Source organism: Aythya ferina (genome assembly GCF_964211825.1).
Source record: "Aythya ferina genome assembly, chromosome: 27".
In the NCBI taxonomy this organism is placed as follows: domain Eukaryota; kingdom Metazoa; phylum Chordata; class Aves; order Anseriformes; family Anatidae; genus Aythya; species Aythya ferina.
In genome coordinates this window covers 3,292,214-3,311,531 of record NC_140310.1, presented here as the reverse complement: position 1 = coordinate 3,311,531, position 19,318 = coordinate 3,292,214, and the positions used below count along the sequence as shown (strand labels likewise).

The 19,318-nt window shown below is 38.8% G+C and overlaps 1 protein-coding gene across 4 annotated transcripts; it reads left to right on the top strand.

The window, feature by feature from the left end:
- The first annotated feature begins 160 nt into the window (after positions 1–160).
- On the top strand, positions 161–18,455 carry CDCA2 (cell division cycle associated 2). Of its 4 annotated transcripts, none has more exons than XM_084499329.1 (17): positions 161–403; positions 1,193–1,789; positions 2,413–2,543; positions 2,908–3,055; positions 3,443–3,639; positions 4,573–4,651; positions 5,246–5,394; positions 5,518–5,602; positions 5,757–5,980; positions 6,065–6,143; positions 6,273–6,311; positions 6,748–6,803; positions 7,827–7,967; positions 8,743–8,914; positions 9,392–9,603; positions 10,000–10,875; positions 12,289–12,463. In XM_084499329.1, the coding sequence occupies exons 2-16, from the start codon at positions 1,261–1,263 to the stop codon at positions 10,837–10,839; spliced, it is 3,081 nt and encodes a 1,026-aa protein (XP_084355455.1). In that variant the 5' UTR covers positions 161–403; positions 1,193–1,260; the 3' UTR covers positions 10,840–10,875; positions 12,289–12,463. The 4 variants fall into 4 exon arrangements, with proteins under 4 accessions (XP_084355455.1, XP_084355457.1, XP_084355456.1 ...); XM_084499331.1 differs by lacking the exon at positions 161–403 and adding an exon at positions 592–991 and having other exon boundaries at positions 9,407–9,603; XM_084499330.1 differs by lacking the exon at positions 161–403 and adding an exon at positions 593–991 and having other exon boundaries at positions 12,289–18,455.
- Positions 18,456–19,318: the final 863 nt, after the last annotated feature.

Genomic DNA, 19,318 nt, shown 5'->3' with positions numbered 1-19,318 from the left:
GAGGCGGGGCGGAGCGCTGCCGGCTGCCAATCAGCGGAGGAGAGAGCTGTGGTATTTGCATACAGTGGCTCGACGCCGAGCGTGGCCTGGGATTGGCTCGCCCGGTCACGTGCGGGGCGTCAGAGGGGCGGTTATTTCAAAGCGGTGCTGCGTCCCGGCTGTAACGGTTCTTGATCCCTCCGCACGGAGCTTGTCAAAGAGTCCCCAAACCCTACCCCCTCTACCGGCTCCGGGGGACGGGGGCAGCGGCTCGGCCGGGTCCCGATGTGGTCGCTTTGTCCCCGAGAACCTTGGGCCGCGGTGGCTGCGGGCTGTGAGGGAGGGGAGCCAAAGGAAGGGAAGGCGCGGAGGGATACGCGGTGGGGCGGCCCGGTTTGAACGCGAGAGGCGGGCGGCGGCGGCGGTGAGGCGGCTGTGAGGGGGGCGAGGCGCTGAGGGGATCTTGAGGGGACCCTGAGGGGAGCGGGGGGCGCTGAGGGGACCCTCAGGGGACGGGGGGGGGCTCTGAGGGGGTCCACTGGTGCTAAGGGGCCCCTGAGGGGTTGGGGGGCTCAGAGGGGACCGCGATGAGGGTTTTTGTCCCTGCAAGGGTCGCCAGGGACCCCTCGCCTAGCCCCGTCTCTGTACAACCCCAGGGAATGGGGTGTCAGGTCTTGCTGTGACTTGAGCACATGCGGGGTTTAACGGCTTAATTCCTGCTCCGCAGTATACAGAAAAAGCATGCCTTCGTGGGGGTGAAGTTTCTGTCATGTTTTCCTGGATTCTATACGTTTAATCTTAAAATGCAGGAAACCAAGCATAAAAGGCATTAGCGTCTTTAACTTCCTCAAGTTAGTCTTTACTAATGCTAGATAATACTTATTGCAACGTTTATTATAGCAAAGCAATCACGTTGTGGTTCACATATTCGATGCTAACGTGAAGTTTGCCATAGGGTAAAAGTGCAGCCTCCTAGTTACTTACTTGTGAAACATCTGTGGTGAGGTGACAGGTGTGCATTTTTATTTTTCTTCCCAGCCTTTTTATGTCTTTTTTTGTGTAGCTTTCTGGAGATGCTCCTTTCCTTTTCCACCCACGCTGATAAACCCCTCGCTATAGAAAAGTCCAGGAAATTCTGAGTTTTGATAGTAGTTTGAGAATGGTAGTGGACTCTTACTGAATGCCTATTAACATTTCTTATTCTCTTTGATAGGGAGCTGTCATTACGGGAGAGCAAAGAATGACTTAGTGTTTCATTTGCCTCAAAATCCATGACTAACAATGCACAGACTGTCAAAGCTTGTAAATGTTATCCTGGAAGTTAGAGGTAATGAGAGTAGAAACACTGAAGAGAAGGGAGAGACCTCTTTTTCTGATCTATCAAAAGACCAGAAGATTTGCAAAATGACTGAATCAAAAGCCACAATGGCATCTGAGAAGGAGAATTTAAGCGATGGGAACCAAGTGTGGTTGCAAAAACACGCCCTGAAATACTCCAAAGTCCTAGAGAAGGAATCGTCCCACAGCAGAAAGGATGCTAGCTGTCCGCTTGCTGAATGCTCTGTTGATACACTGAAGGGGGATGTGCTTGGTGAACCTTCCTGGTCTTTGAACAGTAAGGAAAATTTTTCAAGAAGTGGACCCGGTTCATTGGGGGATGAATGCTGCTTGCCACCCAACAGGGACAAAGCGGAAGAAAAATCCTATTGTGGAATAGTGGAGAAACCAAGGAGAAAAATTGTTGACTTTGCAACTGTAACAACCACTGAATTTGGGATTACTCAAGAAAGTTTTACTAGTCCACCTATAGGTAAGGCTGGAATGATTCATGTCCTGTTGTCCTTCTCAGAGGGACATCTGGAGGTCAGCTAGTGCAATCCCTATTAAAAGCTTCAAAGTTTGGCCAGGTTGAGATTGTCTGGCTGAGCTTGAATATATCCAAGGGCAGGAATTTGATTCAATTCTCTATTTGCGCTCATTCCCTATTCTGTTTTTTTTCTGTCTTGGTGACAGAACCTTTTTCACAAAGGAGTTGAGTAGTAGGACAAATTCTGCAAGTATTGTGTGTGGTTCCTTAACCTGCACTTGAAAAAGTTGAAAAAATTGAAAAACGGCTGAATTTCTCACTTATGTGGTTTAGTTAAATGTAAATCTTGCTTTTTGTCCTCTTTTTTTCTTACGTAGAAAAAGAAAGTTCTACATCTTATTTTTCTGATAGTTGAGCAGAGTTTTAGAATCTGTTTTGACTTGGTTGAAAGCCTGAAAGAGAAGGAAGGTTTCCTAAGCTGAGCAGCTAAATATGGCTGTTTCCGTAAATAACACAAACTAATCTTTAAAAAAACAAAACAACAACAAAAAAAAATGCCACAAAAAAGCTGTAAGTATTCTGCTGTAATTTTTCTTCGTATTTTTTTTCCTTCTGTGTCATTTTAGGGAAGTCTCCAAATGCATTAAAGTTAAGACGAAGATCAGCGATTGGAGTACGAGGGTCACCAGAAAATAATGCCCTTATTCAGTACCTTGCCCAGCAGAGAAGCAATCGGCAAAAAGAAACTTTTACACAGGTGAGAGTCTTGCTCCAGTGTCAAAAGTGTTATTTTAGTTGCCCTTGGAATCGATGAGTAAGACTTCAAATTTAACATATGCTGGCAGAAGCATATGTTTAAATCAGACTTTTAAAGTTAGCTTTTGTTATTTCAAACTAACATAGACTGTGAGAAAACTAATTCTGGAAATGGCCTAGAAGGAAACAGCAGATTACTTGATATGGTTCATTTTTAATTTTTTACCATATAACTAAAGCAGCAGCCAGATAAAATACAAGATTTTCTTTTTCCCTGGGTATGTTTTATGCCAAAGTATAAATACAAAGTAAAAAAGCTCATGTCATCTTAGAAAAAGTATCTCATGACATTAATTTTCTTTTAGCCTGCTAGTCCTTTTAAATTCACCAAGTCATCGAAGAACAAAATCACTGTCTTTCAAACACCTTTGAAACCAGTGCAAGAAGCTGAAGGGCAGAAGAACTTCCCTGGACTCTCACAAGAGTCTGGCACTTCTCAGGAAGCAGACTGTTGTAAGTTAATTGTATTTCTGGTACAAGATTAATCTTAAACATTAGGTCTTCCGTTAAAACAAAACCTATTAAGCAACATAATATAAAACAAAAATGTTTTCCTTTACAAGGGTAGACAATGGTTTAGTTATGTGTGTTTGTTTTTGGTTTGAGGGTTTTTAAGCCTGTCTTATTTCTTAGTGCATCCTGAACAGTGATTTCTCAACATATCTTGAAGAACATTGAAGACTGTTTTTCATGGTTGTTCTCTTAACCTTACTTTCTAGATTTATGCCTTGTCATGTACTTTTCACAAATCTTACATTCTTTTGGTGAAGAAACACCAAAATAGCATTGCCGGAAAGATTTGAAGTTTGCTGTTGAATTGTTTGTTTTTTATCACTGTAGCTGAGAACCAAGTACCATTCACAACAAAGCACAGTCTGGATCAGCAGAGTGAGAAGCCTGTGTCTGACTACAGTGGAGCTGATTTGAAAGAAAATTTAAAACAGAACTTGAGCTATGGTAGTAAGCCTGATTCCAAGATGTGCACCAGCTTGTCTTCACACCAGGATGTGACTGTCACTGAACCTGCTCTTTCTAAGGTACTTACACAAATGTGGGCAAAGAAAAATAGCGCAGCAAATCTCCCTTGGAAGAATTATTTTGTCTTATTATGACAGGTCAAGGAAAGCAAAATCTGGTGTGGACACTGATGTTACGGACGATGGGGATGCTACAAGCTGTCCTAGTTAGCAAGATTGTTCTGATAATTATATGGAAATTATTATATTAATAAGATTTAAATATTTATTAATTTATTTTGAATACAAAACTGGCACTGTGGGATGTCAAGTGCACAGATTTGGCAAATTGCTTTTTGCAGATGTCAAAACCAAACCTACTGCTCATTGGGATGGTTTTGAATGCGATTTTAAATCTCTGCCTTGTACGTCTTTGGCAGTTGTTTGATATTCCATGTAAATTAATTCATCCTCATTTCCATTTATGATACCTAATCCTTTTAAGTTTTTAGCCTCGTTATCTGGGGAAAACTAAAACAACTCAAGTAATGGATGACTGAGGAAACTGCAATCCTTGTTTCTGCTGGGATTAAAAACTAGTTAATGTGTTTTTACAAGGCACCATTTGCAAGTAGTTCCCTCTATCTTTGGCCATTGAGACTGATTTGAAGAATTTTAGGTTCTTTGGCCAGATAGGTGTGATCTGTGCTATTTGGATTGAAAGGTTCAGCATGCAGTGAAAAATATTTTCTGCTATATTCAACAACTGTTTATTCAGTTGAGGATTGAGAAACCTCAGTGTGTTTTAAGAATGTCAGTTGATACTTCCAGTGCTAATGGATGAAGCAGTACTTTGGCAAGTATCCCTTGTATACATTAGAAATGAGTTAGTGAGCATACAGACAGAAACAGGTAGATGTCAAGTACTTCACAAAACTCAGCAGGTTATTTTATCTCTTTATCATGTCGTGAGAGTGTGTGTATGTATCTTTGTATTCTTGTAACTTTTTCTAGGAATTGGCTTATAAGCAACGCAATCCTATTGAATATTCAGATGCAATTCTCATTAGAGATATCTTAGAAATGAGCCATGGTAAGAAGTTTCGTTGTTATTATTATCTTTTTATATTCTTACTAGAAACTAACATATATATATATATATATGGAAGGTGGAGCAGGTCCTCTTGGGTGGTATGTTAGCTATGTGATACAAAAAGCAAGTTCAAACAGATAGAGGGTGGCAATAATTATTTAAGAATTTCCCTTGATTTTGCTAGGCCATGCTTAAGGAAAAGTATCACTGAGCACTTCATGTCTGCAAAGCAGAATGTGCAGACTAATGGGCAGAGAGAAATCCCAATGTGAAATCTTACCCTTCACGTAACGCTCCCATTTCATTTCTGTTTTTAATAAATTGCTCAAAGTATGAAAAAATATGGCATAATAGTAGCAGAAATTCAGAAAATAATTGATTTTTCTTGATACACCAAGTGAAATTGCTGAGAAAATCTATTGATGTGTGTACATCTATAGTTAAGATTGCTAATACTAAAGCCTTCTCAATTTTACTTCAGTCTTCAATTTTCACATCTGTGTACTTGCTCTGAAGATTTCAGTCCTGACCATATCAGTAAAGTCAGAAGTAATGTCATATCAGACCTATACAGAAAGAATGCTAATTTTGCAGAACTGGGCCTGGAAATCCATGATGAAAGCAAGCCACCTGTCACACCACTACGAGTGGGAAGTGCTTCATTAAATAAATGTACACAGAGTGGCTCCCAGCTGCGATCTGTGCTGAAGAAAACACCAAAAGAACTGACGGATTGCATTAAGGTTGGTCTGCTAACTTAGGTGGTGGTGGGAATGCTAAGGCTCGGCTTAGCATTTGATTTGAAAAAGGACTATCTTTAATTATGGTGTACTGATTAGATGATTTTATCACTTAAATTTTTATAGGAATACTCAGCTGATACTGTTGGCAGTGGAGGAAGAGAATCTCTCACAGTCTCTGAAGTAAAAATCTGTGAAGCATTGCAAACAGGTCTGACTCCGTTTTTTGGGTTTTCTTATTTATTTATTTATTTTTGTGGTGGTGGTGGTGTAAATAGAGTATTCCTTAGGATGATAGGGTCTTGCCTTTTTTGCAAAATCTGAAGAATGTGAGTTCACTAAGCAGTTGGTGTCTTTTGCTACAGTAGAGAAAACTGAACAATACAGCTGTGAAAGGCCAAAGAAGAAAAAAGTTACTTTTGGAGAAGATCTCAGCCCAGAAATATTTGATAAAACTTTGCCTGCAAATACTCCCTTGCGCAAAGGAGCAACACCAGGCCGTCATCCGGGATCACAAAGCAATAGCCCTTTTACAAGGTCAAGACTCATTGAGGAGCCATTACCCCAGCCAAACTTTGAGTGCGATGATGTAAGTTGGTTTAAACTACAAAAATAGCTTCTTACAGTCTCCATGAGCATTCAGTATTTTAACTTTTGTTTGCTCATCTTAAAGCAATGCGTTGAGCCTCTTGAAGAGTTACGAGAGGATTCTGTTGCTGCAGAAGACCTCTCACCTGTTGAAAATACCACAGGTAACCTTGAGTTGTGTTTTTGTCATTAGATAATGCAGCTTTCTGAAAATTGAAAGGTGAGAGTTGTGGTTTTTTGTTTTATAGAGGTGATATTAGTACTAAAAGTTAAATGTTCTTGCTTTCTTCCAGAGGTCACTGGTGTAGCTGCAGAGTCTGCCTGTTGTTTAGGTAAAGTGGATGTTATTTCAGCTATTATTCTGTGCAAGTGGCTGCTCTAATTAGACTTACTGCTTTAAATAATTTGGTTTACTATCTTAATTAAGATATTGCAATTTTGATGTTTTTAAAATAGCAAGCAACACAAGAAAATGGAAAGGGGGATATACGTTTGTGTGTATGTCTCTCAATGAAAGCTTTACAAGCACTGATTTTGTTAACCAAATCCTCCCAAGTTTTGTTTTCTTCTGTTCTGATTTATATTGTAAGGCAAGCTGTTTTTTCTTTAATTTTTCCATGTTTGATAGTCCTTTATGCATAAAATATTACTTAAGGCTAAGATCTAAACATGCTGTGCATAATGTTAAAAACTGTGTGAATAATTTCCTCAATGTGTTTGGCCTTTTTTGTTGAACTGAACCAATGTTTCTTTTTTCTTCATATACAGTAAAAGAATCTGACGAATCTTACACAATGACAACTCGTTCCTCTACTAAAAGGAAGGTAAGTTTCTTTAATGTTTTTTTTTTTTATCATCTTCAAATAGGGATGTTCTGTATACCTCTTGAACGTATATCAGAGCTTTTGCAGCCTCAGATAAAAGGATTGCATAGATCCAGGTATATGGAAATATCTCCCCTTAGTGCAGCTAAGGAAATCTCATTTAAGTTATTAAAAACAGCTTTGCTTACAGTCTGATATTTTAAATTTACGATTTCCATTTAATTTTGCTGGAACTTTCCCAAATAGTCTAGCCACAGCAGAAAGTTAGAGATATTCATATGCTTTAATTTCATTTTCATGCTTATGGGCTTCAGTCATGGAAATCTAGGAAGTTGCATTCATTGAACATTTAGGAGAACAGAAACAAAGTTTTCTGTCTAATTTTTCTGTTAGGTTTAATTTTTTTGAGATATTGGAGTGCGTGGGAGAGGCTAGTAACTTCAAATTTGTTCTGCAGCCTCTGATGATTCTCTCACAACTACTGAAAATGTGATTTGTGTTCCCAAGTCCAGTGCTGAAGATCTTCGCTATAACAGTGAATTGTCCACTAGCCATAAAACAAACAGACAGCATCCTACCTGTATCTCTTCTGGTTGCTGGAATTTTAAGGTGCATAGAATTTCTTGTACAATTCCCATAAGAAATGCTTTCAGACATGCTCCAGTGTTGTACAGTTCTAGAATGATTTATTGGAGGGGGAAGGAGGGGAAAAAAAAAAAAAAGGCAATTAGAAAAGTAGCCCATCTTGTCAGAAAGAACTAACTGAAGATGAAAATTTACCATATTCTTATTAGAATATCCTTTTTTCTTAAAGGAGAGCTCTATTGTGAAGAGACAACCTCTGTAAATCTTAACTGCTGAGCGTCCAGCTTTTATGACTTCATAGATGAAATAACAGACTATTTGCAGCGGGATTCTTATAGCTGTTGGACTGTGTTGCTTTTTAGAAAAAGCAAACATGCACCTGCACAGACACACATACACATGTGCCCCAACAACTTAAAATTTCATGTTCCTCAACAGTGTAGCACCACTTCAGATGAGGTTGATCTTAGTATCCCAAGAGCCACGAGTGCTAAAAATGTTAAAGATACCAAAAATCCAAGGAAAAACAAACTTCAAAGACCAAAGAGTATTACCACATCTGCTGCCAAAAAGACACAAGTAAGTGACAGCCTAGTGAATAATAAATTTTATTTCTCTATCCAGATGTCTCATGCAGTTAGTTTTTTCTTGTGTGTGTTTTTTTTTTTTTTTTTTTTTGTGATTATTTTGATGTTTGTAGTAAAGATTTTCTAAAGAGTGTCTTGTTTCCTGTTGCTGCTGGTATTCTCTTCTTCATGTCTGCCTTGTTTTCCTAGACTTTCTGGCATGCCTGCACTGCTTGTTAGGGCTGACTAGCAGGGCTTTAAACACTTGCAGGGCAGAAAGGGTACTTCAGAGACGAAGAGCAGAACCGTTGCAAATTCAGGGACACAAGATGAGTTTGTGGTGCTTCTCTTAGCAACTGTGGACAGTTGATAATTCTTTGAACTTCCCCCCTCGTATGCCAGTTTGTTTTAAGTGTTATAAAAGTGTGAGACTTCTGAAGGATTAGAGCTTTTTGTATATTGGAAGGGAAAGCAAGTAATCCTTTTCAAACCGGGAAGATACAAATAAGCATGAAAGAAGAATCTGTAGTTTTGAACTGAAAGACTCATTTTTTTGATTTCCAGATTTGGTTAAATGAAACAAACAAAACTCTAGTATCTAAGAAGTAATCCTTCTTTGTATTGTAGCTTTTAAATTAATGTGTAGATAGTAGAATAAGAAGGACCTTAATTTGAGAGAAACAATTGTTTTCTCTCAAAATCCAGTAACAAAAGTTATTTGTTGGAAAATATTGCAAAGGATCATCGTAATTGCATTGTGCTCTGTTTGGTCTTCTGCATCTCTTCAGAGAACAAAACATGCAAGCTCTGGGAAAAGAAGAAAGAGAAAAGTTAAAAAATCTTTGTATGGGGAAAGAGAAATGGCTTCTAAGAAGCCTCTTCTGAGCCCTATCCCCGAGATTCCAGAAGTTCTCTCTTCTGCCTCATCTCCAAGCTCACCAAAGGCAAATGCACTTCCAGGTAATGTGTTTGTAGTTTTGTTTTGCCTTACTCATTCTTTTTGCTTCAGTAGTTGTTTACAATGCTGTTGATAGTTATCTTCAGTTCTGTACAAAGGTAAAGAGCACAGTATGCGTTTTTCAGTTTTAATGGCTTCTGGAGTGGAATGAAGGAGAAATAAATGTTAGTCTGTAATAAAGCTCAAAGCATCCACTAGATTATTAGTCTCCAAGCGCATCACTTCAACTCTTACAGGACTCCAGTGTAAAGCAGACAACAAAAGAGACTCTGTGTCTTAACTGCAGACTGATGTTTTCATAGGCTTTAAAAATGCTAAGTGATGTGCAATAGCACTGTGGAGAGGCTTTTTTGATGCTGATTGTGCTCTGGAATGCTCATTTAAGAGGTTACTGTTTTGTGAGTTTGTTTTAGTACTTTAGAAATTGATTTCATACATTCACAAGGAGAGTCAGGTAACCATGTGTTATTCTGATTCAGAGGATGCATTTTTAGATTGGAAATCCAGCAGTGGTCAAAAGGATGTTCAATGGAAGCAAGCAATAGAAGGAATGAGAGGGGAAAACATCCCTGATGCTCACGTGTGTCCAATCTCTGAGGACCGGGATGTTGAAGAAACCAGCAGCCCTGACATTACGGTGTTTCAGGTGTCAGATGGTGATCTGAAGTCAGTTTCTGGCCCTGATCATAAGGTAAGTCATCTACTTCAGCATACTACTTGAAAATAAGTTTTGTTCTTGGTGTTGTTACATCCAAAAAAGTAATGTTTCTGGGAAGGAAAAAAAAAAAAGCTAGCTGTTAGTGGTTAAACATTGGAACAGGCTGCGTGAAGAGGCCATGGCATCTGCATTCTTGGAAGGAAGTGTTCAGAACTTGACTGAACAAGTCCTCAGGCAGAATAAGGTGGCCCTGTTTTGGATCAGGTTCCTCCCAACGTGCAGGGCTGTGTTTTTTTTTTTGGTTTGTTGGCTTTTATTTTTGAGAATGACTAGACTTAATGAGGAAATCTGTAGTTGTTGTTTAATTGTCAGCTGTTTTAAACAAGTTTTATGTGGATTGTATCTGCCTGTAATTTATTTTTTTTTCAGTTTCCAAGCATTGTACCAGACACAAACTATGTTTCTGACACATATCGCTGTTTCCAGCAAGCTGAAGAGACTGAGTGTTTAAAAGAGGAAAAAGGAGGTGATTGCTTGATAGAAAATGATAACTTACAGGGAAATTTCCCAAATAAGGAAGAATGGCTAACAGGGCTAGAATTTCCAGAACAGCAGCACACTGGCATACATGAGATTGCCCGAAGAACTGGCCGGCCACCAAAAAAATCTTCAAGAGGTAGAGCAAGAAGGAGAAGCAGTACTGTCTATACTCCTCCTGTTGAAAAGTTTGATTTTGAAACAATTGGAAATGATCTTCCACTTCCTTTTAATGTGGAGGAAGTCTTATCTGTTCCTCAGCTGAAAAATGACTCCTCAGAAGGCCGAAGGAGGAAGGGGAGCAGCAGTGAAACGAGCAGGGTGAGACGCAGCATGAGGCTACACAAAGATGCAGAAACGGAAGGACTGGCGTGGATTCAAGTGCCCAGTGAGATTCTAAAGAACCCTCCTCTGGTAGCTTCTGGTTGCAAAACCAGGAGAACGATAAGCACGTGTGTCCTCACAGAATCTGAGAACATTCGCCACACAGAAGAAAATCCCATCCAGTTTGCAGCACCAGGGAAGGAGAACAGTGACCCTGTTAATCCTGCTGATGGTCCTTGCAGAAGATGGAGGAGGAAGAGCATGTGTGTACCAACGCCTCAGGAAACAAGAACTTGGTCTCAAACCCGGAAAAGGAGCATAACAAATTCTGTGCATAGCAAGGACAGAAGGAACCAAAGACTCTCTGAAGAAGCAGAAATACCTGTTGAAAATAAGGCTAACACTTAGTGAGGTTTCAGATACCTCCCATTTTCTAAAGTGAAGGTCAGTATTAGATTCTTATATTGTCTGTTGGGAGTGCTATTTAGAAATAAGAAGTTCCTTTTATCTTCCACTTGCTTCCTTACTCACTATTTACTCGCTAATTTCCTGGGCAACTTAGAACTGATTTTCCTTGTTTTGATGACTAAAATGTGTACAAGGATTGCTGTAGGGACTAGTGATTTTTTTTTTCAATATACAGCAGTAAGACGAAATAAAAACTTGTAGATGGATGCATAAACATTACTTATGCAATGTGCTTATAGTTGTGGCACCTGCACAGCAGTGTGGGTTTTCTGCCTGTGAAACTGAACTGCGATTGTTAGTCTGGTTTGTTTCACGGGTAATCTTGGCACATTTGCCCTATTCACAAACGCACAATCGATATATGATGTTGGTAAATGGAGAGAAATCAGAAAACACGTGACATTGGGCAATTTTGAGTAACAAGGTTGATAACTAAAAAATATTCTTATAGTGAAAAGTTACTTTTTTCTATGAATGGGAGTTGATACTAATCCATACTTTGGTAGAAAGGACTTTTTTTTTTTTTCTTGAAAGAGCAGGACTCGAGCTTTGAAGTCTAATCAGTGTACATAAAACCTGAATTTGTCTTGAGTAATCAAACCATATTCTAACAGATCCCCTTTTAGCCAGAATTGTTCAATGTCTTGATATTTCCCTTGGGCTAGATCATTTTTATAAATTATTTTTGAAACCTGTGTTCTACATTTTAAAAGTGCCATAAAAAAACTTTAGATTTTCAGGGGAAAAAAAGAAAAAGAAAGAAACAGAGTTTGGCTTGAAGGGGAGGAGTGTAAAGCAGCGAAGCTTTTACCTTACGCTGTAAAAACTTAGCTTTGCCTTGTCATACCAGAAGGGCAGAGTTTCTACAACTAAGGGCTAGGAAAGACCAGAAGACTGGTCTTTTTAAAAGAAATAAAGAAATCAGTAAATTTGGCAAAACATTTTTTAAAACTTCATTGTTATATACAATTTTTTTAAAATGAAATTGGCTAAGGGAAGTGAAATATTCATCATGCAATAAAGCTGCATTTAATTTGTCATCTTCGCTGTGTGTGTTTTATTTACACTGCATAATGTTCAGTAGTTGACCTGTCATCTTACTGTTTCAATTTTTCTAGTCTGAACAATAATAAAGCATGATGACTGTAGGTGGTCTACTTAAACATTTGCTGTAGCTTTTTTTTTTCATACTGCTCTGTTTCCGCCCTAGTGAAATACCTGTGCCAGCTTTCAGGAAATAGATTTCTCTTGAAAATTTTCTCTTCTGTGACCTTGTTTTTACCATTAGTGGTGTGGAATAAAATGTTTTATGTACTTGGCTGCTTTTATAAAACTTAAAAACAAACAGAACAATTTCATGTTTATGCATGTTTTACTTTTTCTCTACAGACATCATCAGTTTTTCCCAAGACAAGAACTCCTAAGTCAACTTGAAAGGAACTCCACTAATTAAATGCTGTTCATCTTGTACTGCTATAGAAATATTTTGGAATTTATCAAAACAGTCTCCTTCAGGTTTTATTTTGGTATTTGTGTCACAATGAAAATTTTCAGTTTGGAAACAGGATGGCAACAAAGTTACTTGGGTTAAATTTTGTGGTGATAGCAGTATGTTGGCTTGCCAGGAGAGGGCAGTCTGACATGAGTTTTTGTGGTCATCACTTAATTATCTTGAAAATGTACAAAATCTTTGAACAAATGTTAGCTGAAATTATAATCTAAAGTTATGTGTGATCAACACTGACTAATAATAGCTGCTACTTCTAACATTCAAAAAAAATCAGAACAGCAAGTGCACTAAGTACTAAAACTTATGCTAGAGAGGTGAAATGCTTATGTACTTTATTCAGATATGGCTTTCTATGTGGAAATCACATAGCACTCTTAAACACAGCAGGGCTCTGCAGTTGCTGCAGAGATGTTAGGGTTTACCTGTAACATCACATCAGTGTTTACCTGTTACATCACATCAAGCAGTGAGGGAAACCTCTGGAGACTGTGGGTGTCAGATCCTGAGTATCAGACTCGAACGGTCAGGTCAAGTACAGAGACGTCCTGGAGGAAGGAGGCAATAAACTAGCATATGGACACGAGAGCTGAATCTCCAAAGTGCTGCCTACAGCCTGCTTTTTGTGGTGCTGCTGTACTATGCGTCAGTCACGGCAGCAGTGGAAGTGTGTTTTCCCTCGAGGTTCCTTGAGTGGATGTGTTAAGTGCACTTTAGATGTGGAGTGTAAGTAAAATCAGAAATAGACGAGCAAGGGTAAGGAGAAGGAAAAACGAAGCTTGCATTTGCCTCCTGGCACAACTTGGTTGAAAAGGGTTGAATTATGTGTAGATGCTCAATGGCTGTTCGCGTGGCTTGTGTGAGGGTAAGGTTCAAACCTGCAGAGAAATAAAGGTTACAGTAACTGGGTTTAATCTGGCGAGGACTTGAGAGGAGACGAGTCTGCAATTATGCAGGGCCTTGTTGCAGGAGGAGGTTAATGATCAGTTCTCCATATCTGTACTGGAGGCGACAATAAACAATGTTTGTAAATTAGAAAAAAAAATATCTTTTTAAGCAGTAAGAAGCAGCTCCAGCACCAGAGATGGCTGAGCACAAGAATACATTGCCTTGGGAAGTTGTGAATCTCCAGCACTGGAGGCTTTTAAGACTAGATTAAACAAACATCTGTCAGGAATATCTGTCTGTGACTTGCTCTTCTGAGGAAAAGCATCTCTTGACTCCTGGAATAGTGTAACCAGAAATTTGATGTCCATGCTGCTCTGCAGGAAGAGTGACTAGCAGAGTGACCGGAGTTTCTCCATTTCCAGTTTTGCTTTTCTAAAACTGAGTTTCCATAGACCTTTGAATGACAGCAGCTTCACTCTCCCCATTCAGTGAACGGAAGTACTTTGAGTTGGTCTCTTGTCTTTGTTGCTGGGTGAGGGTATAGGAATTCAAATTCAGGTATATGTGCAGATAAGTCCCAGGATTCAAGAGATTTTGCAGTGGTAGTTGAGTTTTCAGCTGGTAATTGCAGCACTACCTGGAGCAGCCTTTCCTGGTGTTCTGTCAGGTTGGATTAGTCACTAATACCACCGCCAGTTTTACTTGTGACGTGGTCATTGGACAAGAATGCTCCAAATCAGCATTGTACAACTGAGCTGTGTTTTAGTTTGATCAGTCAAGCATCACTACACGATATGTTAGACCAGGAGCTATGCAGTCTCCTGTTTTGAAGGCTAGCCTTTGTAGCCTTCAGTTTAGGTCACCATTTCAACTATTTTTAACTAAGTTCTGTGTCAAGTTTGTGTATTTTAGTGGCGTCTGAGGAAATTTGTGGTATTGGATGTTTTTACCTCTCATTCACTTTCACTACTATTCTAAGGGGAAGCTTTTCTCTCTTCAGAGGGTTATTATAAAGACAGGTCTGTGTATTCAGTAATGATATAGCTAGTAATATATTACCAATATATTGCTTTGTTTGTGCTTTCCCATGAAGTGCAGTCTTAAAGTATTCTTGACTATTCAGGCAGCTGAATATGTGGAAGCAAGAAGGAGTACATCACAGCTGGGATGGTCTTCCCATAGACTTGCATTCTATTAGTCAGTTGAGAATACAAAGAGCAGTAATACTTCACGTCCTGACTTCAGAAAGTGTTAAAGGGACAGATTAAGGTCTCTATTACTATTTTCCAGCAGTTATTTTATGCCAGTGTTTTGCCATAGTGAAGATGCTGACTGATTACAGAAGTGGAGACTGACTGCATGACCAAGTTTTCTTCCATGTGATTTAAGAGAGTTCAAACAACTTTCTCAACCTGGCACTCATTATAAGCAGGGGAAAGAAAATAAGGAGAATAGTATGTACTATTTTTATCATTTGCTGATAAGCTCTATTTGAAAATAATTGTAAATAAAAAGCTGAAGACATGAAGGTTTTTCTCTGCTTGCTACTGACCAATTTGGCAATTGAAAGGGGAATTGAAATGCTTGAGTGTTGCATACAAATTTCACTACTGTATGTTTATTTACTTGTGATAATGATGTAGTTGTTTAGAACTCCACTGTTTTGTGCTCTAGCTCCTCTTCCTGACTCTGAATCCTCTAGCACTCTTACAGTTTACTTAGACCTGGAAAGAAATTAGCAATGAAGTGATCTATGCACGAGGAAGCAAACAGAAAATCATTGTTAGATCTGTATACAAGGAAATGGAGAGAGGAAAAAAAAAGCCATTGATGTATGCCAAGTATAGTTTAAGCCTATAGAAACAGGAGCGGGCAGTGAAGAAATTTAATTTTCAAGCTGCTAACAGGTATGTAAGTGATGGAAATCATTTTAAAAACAAACTGTAACGTGTGGTTGAATATTCCTTCCAATTGCACAATTTTTAAATTAGGAGGTAAACACTGCAAATCACAATGTTTTAACTTGAAGTAAGGTAGTGCCTAACTCCACTGTGTTCCTGTGGAAAAAATGAGGTGGTGCCTGTAACTTATAGACAAGAAGGCTAATGTATTAGTTTTGTAATTAACTCGTGTAAATTGTGCATAACAGAGCAATTAACTACTTTAACCAAGCTTTGGAGGGAGACGAAGAAAAACCTGTGTGCGCTGGGAATGAGGGCATGGAACATATTCCCTAACTCAAACCTGAAAAACCTGGTGTTAGTCTTGGGTTATTTCCAGTGACCCCTTGACTCCCATCTTCCTGCCCCCTGCACAGATTTGGAACTGGTCAGCCATTTTTGTTTTTGGAAGGGAGAGGAGACAGATATAATGAATGGCTTTTATTGTGCAATATTTCAAAACCTTTTTGACTGCGTTCGGATGGGATGGAAAATGTTCTACCCTGTACTGTAGCCAAAACAAACAAAACATATTCCCTAAACCTGGATGTGTGTTTCACTCAAACTGGCAGTAGTTAGAGCTCTACTCTTAAACAAGAATTTAGTTTGACAATTTTTAGGCCTTGTTCAGCTGAATGTAACAGCCAAAGAAAATACGGGGAAAAAAATTAAATAATACACATATTTACAGCTTGCAGGTGGCATTAATTTTTGCAGTTCATAGTGTTTAGTTTCAAGAATCCCTGTTAGTTGGGATATATTGTAAATGTTAAAAAATATTCTTAATTGTCTTTTTTTAAATGAGTTCGCTTTTTTTTTTTTTTTATTTAATGAAAATAGTCATTCTGAAGGAAAATACATTTTATGTAGCTCCCTGATGGGTGATAAATAGCTGTGATTCAAGGCTTTAAAAGTTTAGGGTCTACCAAGAAACTGAAAATTCTGCAAACACAAGACCCAGCAATCTAGCAGTAAAACCTCTTGACAGAAACCTGCTAGGGCCTGGCTTCCAGCTCCACTAAAGTTTAGTTTAAATACCCTCTTTATGGTGCAGGCTTACTGCTGGTTTTTGGCATCGCCAGTCAGTTCAGTGAAGACCTTGCAGTGTGTAACCAAGATAATTCATGTTGTGCAACATGTTTTATGGCCTGAACAACCGTATTTATCATTAATAATAATAACTTCAAATTTAGACACCTATGCCAAGAGGCCTCCGGGTATTGTAACAATGAAGAACTAAAACTGTAAACTATCAAAACAGACACCAGGCGTGGACATCCCACCCTGCCAGCCCTGCAAACACGTCCTCTATTCTTAATCCCACCCTCCAAAGAAAAGTCCCTTTGAGCAAATAAAATGCAAAACTCCTAGTGTTTTTAAGTAGATAAATGAGCCTCATTTTAAAAATTATTATGATTAAATCATTAAAGATTACAAACAAGGTATCTTGAAGTCTGAAGAGCAGTTGTAAGAAAAATAGTGATCGTTCCTCAAAACCCTTAGTGACAAACCAAACAAACCAAGCTCAGAATTAGAAGTTTGGTTTTTTTGGTCCCTCTGTGGTCAGGGTTTCGTTTTGTGCTGTTCTTGAATTAAGTGTTACTCAGTTTTCTTGCCCTTTCTTTCATTTATTTGCCAGCCCTGTAGCATCAGGATGAAAAATATGAATCTACTATTACCATCCATTAAATCAACTGAGTTATACTGAAGACACTTTTGAAGTCAAGCTTCACTCTGTCATAAATAAGCTGCCTATGTCATACAAATGTTTGGACAAACAAATGCACTTAGTTCCATGTTCAGAAGGTCAGTAACACTGAGTTTTGGTAGTAAATATTCATTAATGCAAATCTGCTAAGGTTGTAAGGGAATTCATGTTTGAACTATGATTTGGGTATGTTGAATATCCTCCTGTGTGCTATCAAGAAAGTAATTGTGTGGTTACTAATATTAATGATTAATAGAAAGGTCCTTTCACTTTCCTCTCAAAAAAAAAAAAGAAAAAAAAGCACTCATGGCATGTTTTGCAAGAAAAGCTTTGTAAAGTTTATATAAGTACTAGGTAATGTTACATAGAGCTTATCTTAATGCTGAGCATTACATAATACACTCCACAGAACACGAGACTCAATTCACCCTGCATTTATTTGTCTCTTACACTGCTTGCTTCTCGCAGTAGATAGACATCTGTTGTACCTTGCTGAGTTTTCCTGCATCCTTGTGCTCCACTGCTTCTGGTTGAATGTTGGTTCACAGGGGGATGATCCAAAAAGGGAAGCAAAACAGTTGGTAGCACAGGGTGCGTGTATATGCAAGATATTGAGAGTTGAGCAAATTAAAGCGTTGCTGCCAGAAATTTCTGATGCCTGGCATAGCGCCGCTTAGTAGAGCCACAAAAAGCTTCAGTCGCAGCCAGATCGGTGGTGTTAAGTGCCCTGGAATTGCACCTTTGCACAGGAGTTAAAGAAAATGATAAGACCATAGGCAGAATTAACTGTGTGGTTTCATAGCGACACACAGAATAGCCAAAGCTGTAAATTGTTCCTCTTTTATTAACAAAACCTCAGCTCCCGAAAACTGCTTTTTTCTCATTCCATTAAGGATCAGTAAGAGCTAGGGACTTGAAGTGGCAGTTGAAGAGAAGTCTTAAACTAAATCCTAGAACTTTCCGTTTCCACATTTTTAGCCTGCTTTTCTCTGCTTCTGCTTTCAGTATTGAATGGAGTGCAACTAGTATGACTGTGCCAAAAGCTGTTTAAACAATATTAAGATGTTTTCTTCAAACTTCTCCCTAGGAAGATACTCTTTTTCGAGAGGAATGTTTTCCCTGGAGCATTACATCATGAATTGGTTCAGTTCTTGGAGTAAGAAATTGGACCAAATGGTGGAGAAGGTCTCCAGGGGAAACATACTTATGCTGTTAAGTATTCCCACCAGAAAGCTTAGAAACCGCTTACATATTACCATTCTGTCCACATTTAGCCTTTCACCTTACTGCAGCTGAACAGAGGGTAGGGGGGTGGTTAGACTTTTTTTAAAGAAACTTGAACCTCCTTTGTTTTTGTCATTACATTATTTTATTTTTTCCCCTCTTACTGTATCTTGCGAGCTGAGCTCTGGTAATGGAATTTCTCATTTTTGACAGTAATGCTGGGTAAGGTTGTGTTTATTTTGTATGCAAACTGTTAATGAAATCTTAATTATGAAAGCTTCCTTCGAAACTCTGAATTTAGTTTTTGTTTGAGGACTAAAACGAGAGGAACCTCTGAGAAGACCAGAGGATGGAGGGATTTGGGTGGGTTTTTGGGAAAGCAGCCATATGAACAATGTGTGAGCTTGGAGCAGTATTGTGTTACCTCTTGTGTATGGAATCGTTCCACATCAAAGATGGAGGCACTTGATATGGTTTCCTTTATCAAATGAAAATAGCAGAACAAGGCAGAATATACTCTTTATATCTAGTAGTGCAAGTCAACAGCTTTTTTTCTTTAATATGGAAATTCCACGCTGTAGAATTGTTCATTGAAAGCTGACAAACCTGCAGTTTCTGCCTTTTGTTTTGCAGACAAATTAAGGAGAATTGTTCATCTTTAGTTCACACAATTACCTTACAGGATATAAAATGAAAATACATACGAGTGTAATAAACTGTAGAAGCCAGACACTACCAGAATAACCTCCTGAACAAACATGCCCCAGGGCAGGACACTCGTGTGGTCCCTTCATGGCCTGAATTGACCATGGAGCTGAATTAGAAAGGAGCCTCCTGCAATACTTCTGAGTCATGTTCCTGGGGTTATTTGGGCAAAACATATTCTGCTGTCCCAGATTTGTTTGATGGACAAAAATGATTTTTGTGTCCTGAGCCTTACGTAAAGCATTTTCAATCACTCTGCGGAAATTAAAAGCTTCATTTAATTTGTATCCCCCCACTCAAATGCTGTGATGCTTTATAATCATCAGGGACCACAGAGAAGGTCAAGCCCTAGAGATGCTTTCTGTTCCCACCCATTTGATATCCCTCAAAAAGTGCTTTTTCCTTAAAACAAAAACAAACAGGAAACACACACAAAAAACAGCAAAA

Bases quoted from the DNA above. Each gene is read 5' to 3' on its own strand.
- CDCA2 (XM_084499330.1), top strand. From the start codon at position 1,261: ATGCACAGACTGTCAAAGCTTGTAAATGTTATCCTGGAAGTTAGAGGT. The intron at 2,544-2,907 runs GTGAGAGTCTTG...ATTTTCTTTTAG, and splicing joins AAAAAGAAACTTTTACACAG to CCTGCTAGTCCTTTTAAATT. The intron at 6,804-7,826 runs GTAAGTTTCTTT...GTTCCTCAACAG, and splicing joins GTTCCTCTACTAAAAGGAAG to TGTAGCACCACTTCAGATGA.